This window comes from Bactrocera latifrons, unplaced genomic scaffold (genome assembly GCF_001853355.1).
Source record: "Bactrocera latifrons isolate USDA-ARS-PBARC rearing strain unplaced genomic scaffold, ASM185335v1 scaffold_186, whole genome shotgun sequence".
In the NCBI taxonomy this organism is placed as follows: domain Eukaryota; kingdom Metazoa; phylum Arthropoda; class Insecta; order Diptera; family Tephritidae; genus Bactrocera; species Bactrocera latifrons.
Genome location: NW_017535363.1, coordinates 137703 through 152996, shown reverse-complemented (window position 1 = coordinate 152996; position 15294 = coordinate 137703). Strand labels below are relative to the sequence as shown.

Here is a 15294-nt window from a genome sequence, read left to right as displayed (position 1 = left end):
CTTTTTCAATAATTAAGGGAGAAAAAGAAATTCGGAACTAAAAATCTATCTACAATGTCAAGGTCTAATAGACCGAGGTTCGGAGAGAAACCTTTCAGCTGCATGTCCAAAAACTAAAACACACAATACAGCTCGAAGCTTGAACCTCCATCCACATGTACAAAATTAAAAAACATAATGCGGTTTGCAGCTAAACCCTCCATCCTCATGTTCAAAAATGGAATATGTGTCAGGACTTTAAGAAAAAATTGATATTCAGAGCTAAGACTTTCGTCCACATGTCCAAAAGATGGAGACTGCTTGAGGATTTTGAGGCCAAACAATTTTCAGTGCTAAAACCACCATCCTCATTTACTTCAAAACGTAAAGAAGATAATAAAGTTTCGAATACAGATACAAAAGATCTAGGCTCGGAACTAAAGTCTCCTCTTACAAGTCTAAAAGATGAGTCTGCTTCAGGATTTAAAAAAATCGACTTTCGGCACTTTAACCTCCATCCACATATTTAGATTATAAAGGCTACTGCAAGACACAATAATGTTCAAAATATAACCTTCGAACAAATATTATATATAATAGCATAGATTTTCAAAGCTCTAAGGACGCAATCGCTTTTCCACTCCTTMTTAAGATATGGATTTTAGCCACCTTTTCTGACAATATTAGGCTGATATTTGCAGGTTTTCTGGCGTAAAAGTTCTTGAGAAAAATACGAAATATATAAACAAAAAACTGCGAAGACCATTCCTAATAGGCGTCTCCGACCAGCAGGAGACATTGAACTGCAGCTAGCGCGCTTCTTTCGCTARATATTCGAGGACGGAGATACGCGCTTAGCCTCGGCTAAGTAATTATTTATACACAAACAAACAAGCATATTGCCTGCACTACTCATTTATGGTCTAAGCAGTGCACTCACTAATATACTCCTTGAGTGGTTCCTCCGTGTCTCCTTGCCTCCGAGCCACCTTCTGTCGCATTTCGTTAAAAAGATGGAAAATTTGCGTTGACTTCCTAATTACTAGTGTTTCTTTTTTGATTCTCGGCTTGACGTTGGCTGCTTGTGTAATGTGTCCAATGTGTTGTTGTCTTTAAAGGACATATTGATTTCATAGTTTAAGATGCAGAATAGCAATGCTAATTTCTCACTTCGAATTCACTCTGATTGCTGGGTGTCTCGCCATGCTCTGCGCTTACGAAAATGCATTTTTCACACACAAATAAAGATGTTTGCGCGAGTGTGCGCGRTTGTTTGTTGTCATTTGATGATTTTATTTAAGTGAAAATTTGCCAAGGTTGTAATTGAAATCAATTGTGTGCAGTGACAGCAGCCAAAATACCCACGCTTTGCCACAAAAGCACTAAACTCGACTATTTTCAATAATCGTAAATTTTATTTATCTTCTCGATGGTGGATTAGTGTATATCTATTGTGTGTACTTGAAGTCTTAATTATTATATTTTTTGAACATCAGCGAGGAGGCTTCAAAGTCAATGCAGGGAAGTAGTAGTTTTTATTTTTATCTTAGAGGAGTTGCASTCACATTTAATATTTTCTAAGGAAGTCTTTCCGGTGGAATATGGAAATTTTGTGGCGACTGCTAGCGCTATTGCAAGCGATTATTTGAAAGCAAGAGTTTACTGCGGCTTAGAGTGTCTCCTTTGCCACGACAATTGGTATCTAAGTAACCAAAGCGGAGCCAGTTTTTTAACCGACCAMGSACTGTCAACTCAGCACTACCCGTAGACTTTGCCTGCAGGTTTATTGCTGTGAAGTGCGCTCTAAGGCTCAGGAAGTGTGCGTGCATGGAGAGATCCAAACAAGGACAAGWGGCCACTCGTTGCGGCTTTTTCTCTGCTTGTATGCAAGYGAGGGATTTGTGTGGATGGGGCGAAGTCGCTGGAGAAGAAGCGCAAGTAGCTTTTTCACAGAAAGGGTCGTAGCTAGGAAGCAATGTTGGTTGCGGAATTTTCTGTTAGACGATCTCCGTCAATCTTAGCTTTAGGCTACCGAATCACTGTAGTGTYTTTCAGACAAAAGTGACTGCCATTAAGGTGGCGATAGACGTACTGCTACGAAGTCGGCTTTCAGTGGTGGTGAGCATTAACGCCGTCAGCAGAGTGGCAATACTACTCGCYAACTGTGCGCTCAAAGCTAGTCAAGGAGTGTCGGTCCTCACTGGAAATAAATGAAGTTACTTAATCACACCTCGACTTCGAGAAATAATGCCTACACCATTATATTTGGGGCATATGGGTTCCCTCCAGTCTGACACGACATCATACAAAACAGTATCGACCCACCGGCCTGTGATGTAGGCATGCTGAGCCCTTAAAAGTTTACCCCACGTTATACTGCTCCTAATTTACAGGTTCATGAGAATTTCTAACGTTTTCAACAGCAACGATAATAGTTTAATGGACCTGAAATTCTTGACACTGACGTGGGAGCTCTTCCCAGCCTTCGATACGTACATAAATGCAGCCTTAATCAATCTGCAGGCCTTCGTCACGTGATCTAATCTAACGCAGTATGAGATGGSGGCCTGCCAGCTGCATGACAACTTMGTAGTTRCGCCAGTATGTTGCCATCATGGATCGTGGCCTTTAAAGTTTTAAAAGAATTCAGCACCCAGCTAAGGTAACTTTCATTCATAAGCTCCAAAAAGGCTGTACCACCCCTGAAAGCTGCCCCGTGGCACTTCTTCAGCGGAATGGTTCAATGAGCATCCAGGAGTAGTTCCTACAATCCCTCGCCTCTRCGCCTAAACTGTRAGAACTCGTGATAGCCCYCTACACTTCACGAACGGTATGCGGCATTKGTCTGAGTTATCAACGCAATCGGTTTCCGTACAAACTTCATACCTTTCATTAACGCTAAAAAAGTGGAGTTTAAGATGAGTTAAGGTACTTCGTTGCTAGGTTAACTCTGTTTGTGAGGCTAGTGTTTAAAGTTAAACACCAACAGCAAAATAGAGTGGAGTTTAAGACGAGTTAAATAATTTGTTTTCCAGAGTTAACTCTGTTTGTGARAGAGAGTTTAAAGTTAAACACYAACAACGATCAAAAGTGGTGTTTAAGACGAGTTAAAAGATATTTGTGTCATAGTTAACTCCACATTTGCGTCTTAAGCACTAAGACTATACACCAAAAGCAAAAAAAAAGTTGAAAGAGAGTTAAGAAAAATTTTGTCCAAAAGTTAACACAATTTTTTCAAGTAGTGTTTAAGGTTATAGTTAATAGAAAGAARTGAAGAGAGTCAATGACTTTTGTCAAAGCGTTAACGCCGTTTTTTCAGGCAGTATCTAATGTTATATACCACAGTAACTAAAAGTCTAGAAAGTAAAGTGATATCGTATATTGATTCTTAATGCAGTTAGTTAAAATATGAGTTTATAACACGAGTTAACATAAAACTACTTTTTCCTTGATTTTATTTTTCTTTACTTGCCAGAAATTTGGTTTGGATAAATAGCTTATTCACACTTTGTTCCACGAAGAAAATGTTTAACGTTCGAACAATGTCGAACTCTATAACAAATGGTCTAAGTTCTGCCAACAATAAACAAAAAAATGCTTAAACACTGATATAAATTACATTTTATATAAATTATATTTTGTATWATTTTTTTTTTAGTTTTCAAATACTTAAAGCGATCTTTTGCAGCCGAGCATGTGTTCGAGTAAAGCATATGCCTGCGTCAGCACGATTGCTGTTCGCCGCGCTGGAAACAATCGAGCACATTGCACATTTGCGGCTCATGATTGGATTTCATCTCACGCTACTAATAGATTTTCGGACCTTTTTTATTGTTGSCGCAATTCGTTCCGATTGGATGGCAAATGCTCGGCATTCGGTAATGAGTACACTCGGCTAATGGACGATCCTTTGCATTCGTTTTTTGTTGCATGTAATGTTACACAATACTTATGTACATATGTATATAGGTATATATATGTATATAGCTGTTATATGCAACATTAACGAGTCCTTACGCTGTCGCTTATGCGCTCGTGCGCCTTTGCGCCTTTGCGGTATTTGTGTTGGTGGCACTGGCATTATTGGCTGAGCTGTGGCGATTCGCTGCGCCATTGTGAGACTGCGCATACACACACATACATATAAGAGCACTTATGTTCGCATATGCTTTACACTTACATATGTTTGTATGTATTTATATTGTATGTGTGTGTAGTGGTGTTGCTGTTTGCCCACGTTACACGAGCCGCTTCGTATTAGTGCAATGCCGTTGATCATTTGCTGTTTATATGCTAGTGTTGTTGCATTATGATCGACTAGCAGCTGCTTACGGCTTGTTGCCGATCGATTTGTTGCGCCAGYAACATGCAACAATTGCGCAGTAGTCAATATACATACATACAGCAGTAAATACATACATTACATACACTCATGTGGCAACGTTACTGCATCTCATTGCCGCATTGCACATTCGTCAGGAATTTTAAGGTTACTTTTGTCCATCAAATGCCTGCACATACACATCAGCACACACACACACATGCAAAACAAATATGTTAATCATAGAAAGAATCGTATAAATATGCACTTATTCACATGTGGCAGCAGCTCTTTTGTCCCACAAAGCCTACTTATGCCTACGATTTACCAATACATGCTCAGACACACACATACGCACACATATAGATTTGATTTTGCTTAGTTGTGTGCGTGTGTATAATTTTCATGCTTCTGCGCGGCTTGCTGTTTTATTTCGTTATGGGTTTTAAGCACAATCAATGTCATTTAGCAGCCTCAATGTGACATGCGACAATGCCAATAGCCTGTTGGGTCTACGCAATAGTTTAGACTGTTCGAGAGATTCATTCAAGATTATTGGCTGGAATGCGGCTGCACATGCGTGCATAATTCATTGAGTATTTTATACGCAGGTGTTAAGAAAAAGTAATGCTCAAAGTACGATTTTTTTAGAACACGACTTTCATTGGATTTGTAAGTTTTATAGTGCTTTAGCTGTAAGAAGATCAGGAATTCTGCCTTATGCGTAGTTATTGTTATGCCAGTTGTGTATATTACTCTCTACGTTTTATCCATGAATTGATTATCGATATTTGAAGCGCTACTTGGATTACTATTTACCGTCTTAAAAGCCAATAGGCAAAATAGAAATATGAATTGAGATTTTTGTGGACACCGGTTGATTCTACCTGTAACGTCATTGAAGTGCCATCATTTTAAAGTTTATTCGTTCTTATTATTTTACGAAGCTAATCGAGAAATATATGCTGCAAAGTATGTAGAATCTCTACATAACAAAAAGAGAATAATTTTTCGATATGCTAGCGTACTTACACTTAAGGAACCAGCAATATGAGTCGGCAATGAAAAGTTGAAGCTCTGTGACTTCTTTCACTAATGCTTCAACGCTCTGTTATGGCTTTGGAGAAACAATTTCTCTTGCAGGCAACTTCTTTCTGGGCATTTTCAGGAGATATGAGCTGCGTTAAGCAACTCTTAAAGTTGGTATTCTTCAGCTTCATTTATCAGAATTTCATCTTTAGCGACTGTGGTGATCATATCGATAGATCGTTTTGAATAGTTATCTTAATGAACATTAGCGAATGCAAGGCAGTAGTGAAAATATATATACATATGTATATAAATTTTTTTTTTTTTAATTTCAATCGAAGTTTTTTGTGTGGGCAATAATTCTGCTTTTTAATTTATGACTTTGCTTTATCTTCGAACCCAAAAATATTGATAAACACAGSCGGATATTGTTTACATTAAAATAAAAAATTCTAGCGGTAAACATACCTCAATTTAGGCAATATTTTTTGCTATTGATTTGGCTCCCGATCGATATTTTCTAACAGACTTTAGCATATGGTAGTTGTAAACTAAAAAAAGAACGTTTTCTTCAGCACTAAAGCTCTGATACCCTTTACAGGGGCATGCTTATAGCATAAGAAGATATAAATATTTCTTTATCGTAATGCTGGTTTAACAGTATGTATGACAGCAATATGCTATAGTCGTCCGATCTGAATTATATATTCGTTGATTGTAGTKTTGCCTTGGACTATAAACCATTTCAAATTTCGTCAATAAACCAACCTTTGTTAATATTTGTGATCTATGACCTTTTTGTTTACATTTTGCTGAGGACAATGAGCCTTTTTTTACCTTCTCTGAGATCTGTGAACTTGTTTTAATATTAGCATAGTTCACAACCTTTTTCTAACTTAGTCAAGTCAAAACCCCGTTCTTTACATTTGGGATCAATGATCTTATTTGTTTACATTTTGCCAAAGTCACCGACCCCTTTGTTAACGTTAATAGGTCAATGACACTTTCTTTACATTTAGCCAAGTCCACAACCCTTGTTTATATTARGTTGTCAAAAAAGTCTTGCGGTATTTTCGCTAGTTGGCGCTGTTTTCGCGTAGTTCTAGTTATATTCGTCGCATCGGGTCATGCTATACCTTTTTGGAAAGCTCATTTCACGCGCTAACACGTGTTTGATTGATTGTCGTTTCTCTTAAGTCATTCGTGAGTTATAGCGTCGCTAACATGGAACAAAATAAAGAGAAAATACGGCATATTTTACAGTACCACTACGATAAAGCCAAAAATGCATCTCAAGCCGCCAATAAAATTTGTGCATTTTATGGACCTGATACAGTTTCCATTTCCACCGCACAGCGATGGTTTCAACGTTTTCGTTCTGGCGTAGAGGTGGTCGAAGATGCGCCACGCTCCGGAAGGCCTGTAGTCGAAAATTGCGCTAAAATCGCTGAATTGACCGAAAGAGACCGGCATAGTAGCAGCAGGTCAAGAGCTGGGCATTAGTCATCAAAAAAAATTTTATGAACAATTGAAAATTCAATAAAAAAATACCGCAAGACTTTTTTGACAAACTATTATTATTATTATTATTACTTCATCAACAAACTTTGTTTATATTTGAGGGTAAATGAATATTACTATTATTAACTTAATATTTTTGTAATTATTTTCACTACTTCTTCTACTTGCTTGAGATATACTATAACTCATCAAATAATGCAGCTTCCTTTAATTTCACAAATTCTTGCTTAGTTATAAAAAAAATATGCATTGCTTTGAAATAATAACTCGCTGCTGCTTCAAATCTGCAAAATTTTATGGCTCTTTAAATTGCAATAATGCCTTCAACTCATTTTACTACTACACTCTGCCACCTTCAGCTGGCACGTTGTTGTTGTCGACTAGGCATTTTCATTATTTTTTATTAACAATATAGAACCGATGTGCCGATAGTAATTCTTTTGTAGTTATGCCGCCGCACAGTGATTGAATTGTGTACTCGCAATACAACAGCAACAGCAACAGCAACAGCAACACAAACATAAACGTTGGCAATGAATTTTCAAAGCAACAGCACGCCAGCAGCATATGTACACACATATGTATGTGTGTCTGTGCATGAGCATAGAACAAAGCGAAATTTGCATAAATGTGTGTGTATATGTTTATTAATATATGTGTGTGTGTGTGCCTGTGTGCCGCTGAATGAATCAGCCAAAAGATCAAACGATCACAAAACGCAAAACGATCGATGAAGTATTGAGTGCGGACTGCCATGTCGCCGCAAGCAACCATTTAGCCACAAAGCGCAGAAAACAAAAACAAAGTTCAAAAATAAAAAAAAATAAATAAAAAATAATAATAAAATAAAATACCAACTATAAATAAGCAAGTGAAGTACAAGGTATGCCTTGCCCATTTGCCTCAGCACAGCTCAGCGCAGCACAAAAGACTTAAGCAACGAACTTGCTGCCAGAGATGTTGCGCGGCAGCGGCATTTAGACATTACAGCCTTTTAAACTATTGCGCGGCCAGATAGCAATCGAACTGAGGCAGGTCAGCGCGTAGATTTCTGCAGCGATTAGCATGCGCAGACACCCAGCGGACCGCCCGAACAGCCCGAACCGCCTGAACCGCCCGAACCGCCTGAACCGCCGCCTTTGCTCGTGCGCTAGACTAGCTGGCGTTGTTGCTGGCTTGCTGCTTTTTGATGGCTCTCCATATGCAAAGCTTTGGTCACTGCGCGCAGTCGGTGGGTGTTGCGCTGTCTGCCTTGCAGCCGCAATTGTAGCTGCGTGCATCAGTTAGTCGTTTAGTTGGACTCTATGTATGTCTAAATCAAGCGCAAGCCCTCAAGCTCGCGAGCTTTTGCAGCATGCGATGATTTTTCCATCGCGTACGACTTTTTTGCTGCGAAAAATTGTGCTCTTTAATATATGATTGTGTTGGCGCATTGAGCAGATATTGTCATAATGAGTTTGCTGGCATTCCATATGCTCTTTATGAAAGTTTACGTTGTTGGAAAAATGCCTAGCGGAAAAATGGCAAAAAGTGGTCCACCAAAATGGTACATATTTGTTTATTTATTTAGTAAGTAGTTGAGCAAAAAGTGAAATTTTGTTTAGAAAAACGAAAAGACTTTTTCGACTAGCACTATAAGCCACTTCGCTTTGTGTTTGCCGTCAGGCAATTTGTTAGCTTCTTAAATCAGCGTTTGTGTGGCGCGTTCACTAATATAACAGCGCTTGTATGTTGCCCATCGCCTGGCTTACTTTTGTCCCAACCTCCTGCATGTCCAACTTGCCGCGCTTCTTGGCCGCAAAGCGCTAARGCGAACCGCCGCTGTCTGCCTCAATTTGTTTGAGAAATATTTATTCGCCTTAATAGACATCAACACGTCCGAGAAGTTTATTCTTATTTGCCACATTCCTTGCTCCACTTTCAAGCTGTGTGCCAGCATGTTATTCWTATTGTTGTTGCTGTTGTGATTATTGTAGTTTGAGGCTCCCGCACCGTGAGCCAGTAAGTGTAACGCCCATTGATTTCAGCACATCGACGCGCCCCAAAACACTTTTTTGCAACAAAGTGTACATACAAACGCACACACATATAAATATGCACACAAACATTCATACTTTTGTAGTCTGCGTTGTTGCAGCATTCGTTGGCAATCATTTTGTGGCAGCAAGAGGTAGAAACATTGCTTAAATGAGTCAAATGAACACTGGCGCAGCATGCGGCCTTTGCGCGTTCCAACCAGTTGCCGAGGGCTAACCTAGCGGCGTTGTTGTTGTTGTGGCGCAAAGGATGCTACAGCGCGCTGTTATATAAAGTTTAGTTGCTGCATGTTTGTCGGTGGATGTGTGGCAAGTCGCACGCGTACGTGCTGCCGCCGATCGTGGGATATAATTTTTTGTTGCTGCCGCACATTTCACGAARCATAACCCCAGCTAATATATATGTATTTATTTATATACATACATACATACGTACACATGCCGCCACATTCGGCATCACAGGTGATAACTAAAGGCTCTGATGCTAATGTGATTACAGCCTTTAAGTTTATAAACATCGGTTGTGCGCATCAACAACTTGGCTGCAGTGYGCGCCTGCGCRTTCATGCACAAGCCGCGCACACAAACACATTGTTAAGTTTTTCGCAACGAACTCGGTGAGGAGTGTGCAACTGTAGGAGTCGATGTGTGAGTTACGATACATTTTTGTTGTTGTAATTGTTGTTGTTTTATTTCTTGCTGTTGTTGTTGCCACCTTTTTTGCCATTATTATGGTTGTTGATGTTATTGTATTTGTTGTTAGTTTGCGAATTTTTTGTTGCTTTTATTGTTGTTGTCGTTGTTGTTCTTACAACCTCTTTGTCATTGTTGGTTTTGTTATTATTATTATTGYAATTTTTGTTGTTGTTGTGGTTGCTGCTGCTCGCTCCTTTTGTTGTTGTGGTTGTTATTTTTCGAAATTTTTGTTGTTGTCCACCGCATTGCGTCTGCGTTGCGTATCTGAGTTTTGTTTTATTTCATAATTATTTTTGGTCCGGCCCAGCTGTCCGCCGAGCGGTGAAGATCAAGCGGATAYATTGGCCACTTCGCGCACTTCCTTTGTTGTCTCCAGACGCACAGATCCAATATGTATGTGTGTGTGCCTGCTCCAACTCGACTTTTTATGCTAATTTGTTTTTGTATTTTTTTCATTTATTTATTTATTTTTTTTTTTTGTTTTTGTTTTTGTTTTTTGCATTCTCTTTTGCTTGGCATCCCCAGTCGAGGAATGGTGTCGAAATGTTTAATTGATGACCAGGATTTATGGTTGCCCCGCATGTGTTTATTCAAAATTACTGTATAAGCGATGTTTATACGGAAGTTCGAAGTTAAGGCGTAAAGCAAATTATTATAATTATTTCGTTTAGATATTAACTTTCGTCTCGGGATACGAAGAGGCTTTCGCTGGAGTAGTTTTTAACGCAGAAATGTTAAAATGTTGGCGCTCAGTCAGACTTTTGCTATAAATACCTAGACATGGAAACACACATATTCACAGAAGCCTGTCATACGACAGTAGTATGGTGGACAGTCATAGGGAAATCCTCCTACTGGAAAGGTTTCTAAATCTCACTGCGCTATGCTTAACGGGAGCTTTAAGAACAACTCCAACGRCAGCTATTGAACTGGTACAAAACCTGTCAGCCATAGACCTCTTCACAGAAAACTGTGCAGCAAAATCGGCGGGACAACAACTGGCATAGCTCGGTGCGTAATGATGGTCGGGCAAGCACGGACTTCATAATCCGACTTTTCAACTGTGAAAGAAGGTTCAAARTAAACACAGTAAATGTTTATACGGTTGGGTCGAAAATGGACGATGAAGTTGGTACGGTATATTTCACGCTGAGRTCTTTGCTATTGYGAAAGTCGCGAASTTGGCCTCTAATGCAYCTGCAGGCAATTCCAGAGTCAATATYTACTTAGACAGCCACSARCAATCAAKGCAGTAACGTCGTATCGTCTTGAKCAGAAGTGTCTTCGGCAGCAGTGGMAAGTGYTAMTAGAAGCAAGTAACTTCACTTCTATTGGGTGCCAGGCCACAAAAAAACCGAGGGCAATGAAAAAGTAAACAAGATTTCCAAGTTTGGTGTAAGGCTAACACCCGAAAACATGATCAACGTTGGGAAACCCATATATTGTCTATACAACGTTCTGGACTGAAGCACAGTAAAGAACATCAACACCCGATGGAAGGAGCTACCTGAATGCAAAACTGCAAAAGTCAAAACGGTAGATAGGCAGTACGCACTCGATAGAAGAGACTATAAGAACATGATCGGATTACTAACTGGTCACTGGTCAAAATGAGGCTGACAGATCGAGAAGACTGTCAGAAGAAGAAAAATGTCTACAGCAAGGCACCAGGGAAACAATGGAGCATCTCTTGTGCACTTATCTTGTAAGCATCCGGGTTTCCCACGGTATGATACACTAGAAGCGGAATCGATGATRCGGCGGTAGGGAGTGCTAAAGTTCGTGTCATGCGCAGGCATCCTAAGGGATGACTWTTTCTCTTGGACTTAGCAATTGAACTCCGTCTATCAGTACGCTTTGAGAGGCCTCCTTGGACGCAGGGTGAGGAGATACTTACGGTAGATGGTTCTCTGCCAATTTCACCAAAGTTTTATAAGGTTAAGTCAGATGGTTGAKCCAAAGTCAACGCATGTCACGTGAACATGTATTCGTCCTTTGTGCTATCCATAAACGTTTTAAAGTGGATCAAAATATTCTCATAGATCGACGAAGCGTTTTGTACTTACCACAAATATATGAAGGCAGCTAATAACAGTACTTGTTGTTGGCCAGGTTTTCTAAAGAGGTTTCCGCCAAGATATTTCAATCTCAGTGTGACAAAATCCCGGCAACAGAGGTGGTAACGTGAAAATTATACTAACTCATCTCCCYCCATTACAGCTTCGACTAAGAGCATTTGACGAAATATTTAGCAGCACCGCGTGTGAAGTTATTGGACAGCGTCTACCTAGGATTCTTATCATTGCGACAATTTGAGCTTTGCCAAGAGTCAGTGGTTGTTAATAAGCACTTGCTGAGGACAATGGAGGTCCAAAGTACAATACCAGAACACAAGAGGATATCGAATAGCTTACAATCGGATGTAAATGGAGAGAGGATGAGCTCCCAGAAAGCTTTTCGGCTTTTACGTTTCCGGCTATTCCACTGTGACCGGGCACCCATAAAACTCTAAGGAAGACCTTGTATTTATTGCTAACATACACTCAGCGAGCTCAAAGGCAGTATAGGCATCCATCTATCGGAGTGAATGCACACCGCTCAGAAGGATGCTGCTCTTTGAAGCAATCTCACCACATGCCACAAATGACAAAACATTCTTGACCATCAATCCTGGCCTCGGCTGTTTTTGTAGTGTCAAAAAGTGTACGTATAGATCCGACTCTTACAGGAACGGATGATCGTTTGCGTCGGCTCACCTATTTCAACATATCAACTTATACAAAATAAGTTCTAGATTTCAAAAACAACTTTTTTTTAATTATTTCTTGGCAGTAAAACTAAATATTACAGTGRCTCTCAAAAGCTTACAAAGCAGTTTGAGCGCCTGCGTTGCTGCATGAATACAACCCTCCATCTATAGATGTCGCCTTAGTCGAGGAATTGTATGCTTGGCAAATACTTCACCACTAGATGTCGCGAAGAGTTATTTAGTTTGGGTGCACTGTATACTCGATTCACAGCTGTCAAATTCCGCGCTTCAAATAATTTGTGAAAAATTTATTTCCGCATGGAAGTGTTTTGAATTTAATTACGTTTTTTACAATAACAACAATGTTGCCGGCTTTTGCATATGTATGTGTCAGAATATAGAAATTTATGTTCAAGTGATATGAAGTGAAGTGTGAAAGTGCGTGGTCCGTGGTCCGTGGTCCGTGATCCGTGGCTACATAGACGTCTCTCAAATATCCGGGAGCGTGCATCCGTTTGAATAGTCTCTCTACACCATTAGGCGTTTATTAATATTACTCCAACAACGATTCTCAGCGATAAGCGCTTAATAACATTACAACAACAGCAAACCTAAAGCCTAAAACAGTTGGAAGGATCTCGTAAATGCTGGTAAGTGTCCGAAGTCGAAATTTTTATAGAGAAAATTTGTTCCTCGAGCAAGTATTAGCACACCGAGCTATTCTTTCTTTAATTTAAGTTCTTTATTTTCAATTAACAGTTCCAATTACTCAATTATAGACAAACAATTCACCTTTTCCTTACTTTTTGCTGTTTTTTTTTTTTTTGGAAGTGTAACCAGTTTGTAGTAAATACAAGTATGAGTTGAAACAAAATTAAAAATATTTTAAAGAAATCTTTTCAGCAGCCTCTCTGTGTACAGTCCTTTCGTTTCTATTCCAAATCTATACCTTCGCCGTTCACCTGAATCGTGATGGACACATCGAGTGGCGGCGTTGACTCACGGCTACCAGCCGGAGTGCCAGCTTGGCTAGGCACCGGCGAACGATATGGCAACTCATGCAGCTGTATGGCCCTTTCACTGCCGCGTCTTAACGAACGTCGACGCGCATTTGACGTGACATACTCCAGCTCAGCGTGTGGCAGCGCGCAATTGTTCACTTGCTGTTGGCGCTGGCGCGACTCCGCATAAACAGCATCGGTCAAGTCCAAAATGGTGGCATTTGGGCGCAACTTGGCTACTTCATCTGGCTTAACGCGCTCAGCTGCTTCCGCGCCATCACCATAACCGCACTCCAGTTCGCCCTGCAATTGCATGGCCTGCTGACGCGCATAAAAGCTGCTCGAGTAGCGGCCATCGGCGGAGCGTGAACGACGCTTCTTAACCGCCTCCGCGCAGACCGTCAATAAATTCTGTAATTATTTTCAAAAATTTTTCATCAAACTTAATTTGTAATACTTGTGTGCAAATGCAAACCTCATCCATGCCGTCGCGCGTCACACCACGCCGCAAGCGTCGCAGCCCGTGCTGCTCATCCAGCTTGTTCGTCATCGCGGACATCCAGTCCTTTGCATTTGCCAGCGACAGTGAGGACTGTGAGCGCTCCGGCAAACGTGCGGGAAATAAGGATTCGTGTGTGCCGGTGACGGCGCCAGCTTCAAGCACGAAAATGCGCGGAAAATCAATGACAAAATCGCGACTGCGCATGAGTTCGCCGAGCGCGCCGTTGCGTTGTGCGCCAGCTGCCACTGTAGCGCTGAGATTTCCGTTACCAGCTGCAGCGCCTGCAGCACTGGTGGCGTCTACCGGCGGACGATCGGGTTCATATTCCAAAATGCTTTCCTCGCTGCCAAGGAACTGGCGGAATATAGAAGTATATATACGGTTAAATCGTACATAGATACATATGTGCGCTAAAAGACCAATGCCATGTAGATGTGGTTGTATTGGCATGATATGTGTTAACCGTTATATACAGTTATATGCTGTTGAGACTGTTTTTCCTGAAGCGTAGCTTTACTTTTGCTTTAAAAGCGTTTTCTGAAGCAATTTCTCTTATGGTTTTTTATTTTGTGAAAAGTTGAAGCAGCTATATTTCAAAACTATATTTTGAAAACTAGTTTTGAAACTTATTTATTTTGAAATGAGTGCTAATGAAATTTGTAATTATTATTTTATATTGTAGTCACATTTCTGCAATCTTCGGAAGCGTTCTAGCCACTAGATCTATGAAAGCAGTCAGAAAAGCCCGAAGCAAGCATTTCTAAGCGTTTTAAAGCATAGCAGAGCTAATAAAAATTCAAAAGCGTATTTAGAATTCTCCTTCATATTTTCGTTTATTTCATAAATTTTAGCGATTTTTTATGAACTATTTTCCGTAACTCTTGAATAGCGCACTTAACTAACTTAGCTTAATACATATACATATGATTTGGTTATACATGTATGTATGTATGTACAAAATTATTTTCAGTTATAGTTGTGTTTTACGAATTGAAAAACTCCTTTAAAGTTCGAGATTTTTTCCTTGTGGAAAATTTCATTTTTGATGCTATTTTAAGGATATTTAACCAAATATATTATTTATAGCGCTTGAAGGGAAAAATGAAATAAAATTGAAGCATAGAAAATAATTCTAATGATGTTTCTAAAGCGGCGAAATAACTCAGGTTTATCTACATATATGCACACATATTTATGCATATTTAAAATAAAATTTATTGACAGGAATAATGTTTAATGTAATTTAAGGGCTTTCAGGGTATATTCACATAAAATTGTTATTATTGAGTTCCGTATACTTTTTTAAGCGTTAATTTCAGCGAAAGCGTTAAAATGTATTTAATTATTATTTTTTTTAAGTTATTATTTTTCTTTGGTTGAAAAAATTTTAATGCAAAAATTCTCGTCTTCACTAATAATTTTAAGTAAATTTAAAAAAAATTAAAGCAAATCTTTTTTTT

The 15294-nt window shown here is 39.5% G+C and overlaps 1 protein-coding gene across 4 annotated transcripts in view; it reads right to left on the bottom strand.

Moving 5' to 3' along the window:
- Positions 1 to 13193: 13193 nt before the first annotated feature.
- Positions 13194 to 15294, bottom strand: part of LOC108967389 (protein goliath) — a 109959-nt gene continuing 107858 nt past the window's right edge. For 3 of the 4 annotated variants that reach the window (XM_018930763.1, XM_018930766.1, XM_018930765.1), the window contains 2 exons: positions 13808 to 14188; positions 13264 to 13743 (listed from right to left, as the gene is read on the bottom strand). In XM_018930763.1, the coding sequence (XP_018786308.1) occupies positions 13264 to 13743; positions 13808 to 14188 (861 nt within the window). Of the gene's footprint in view, positions 13744 to 13807; positions 14189 to 15294 lie in introns of all 4 variants that reach the window. The other variant, XM_018930762.1, reaches the window with a different exon arrangement.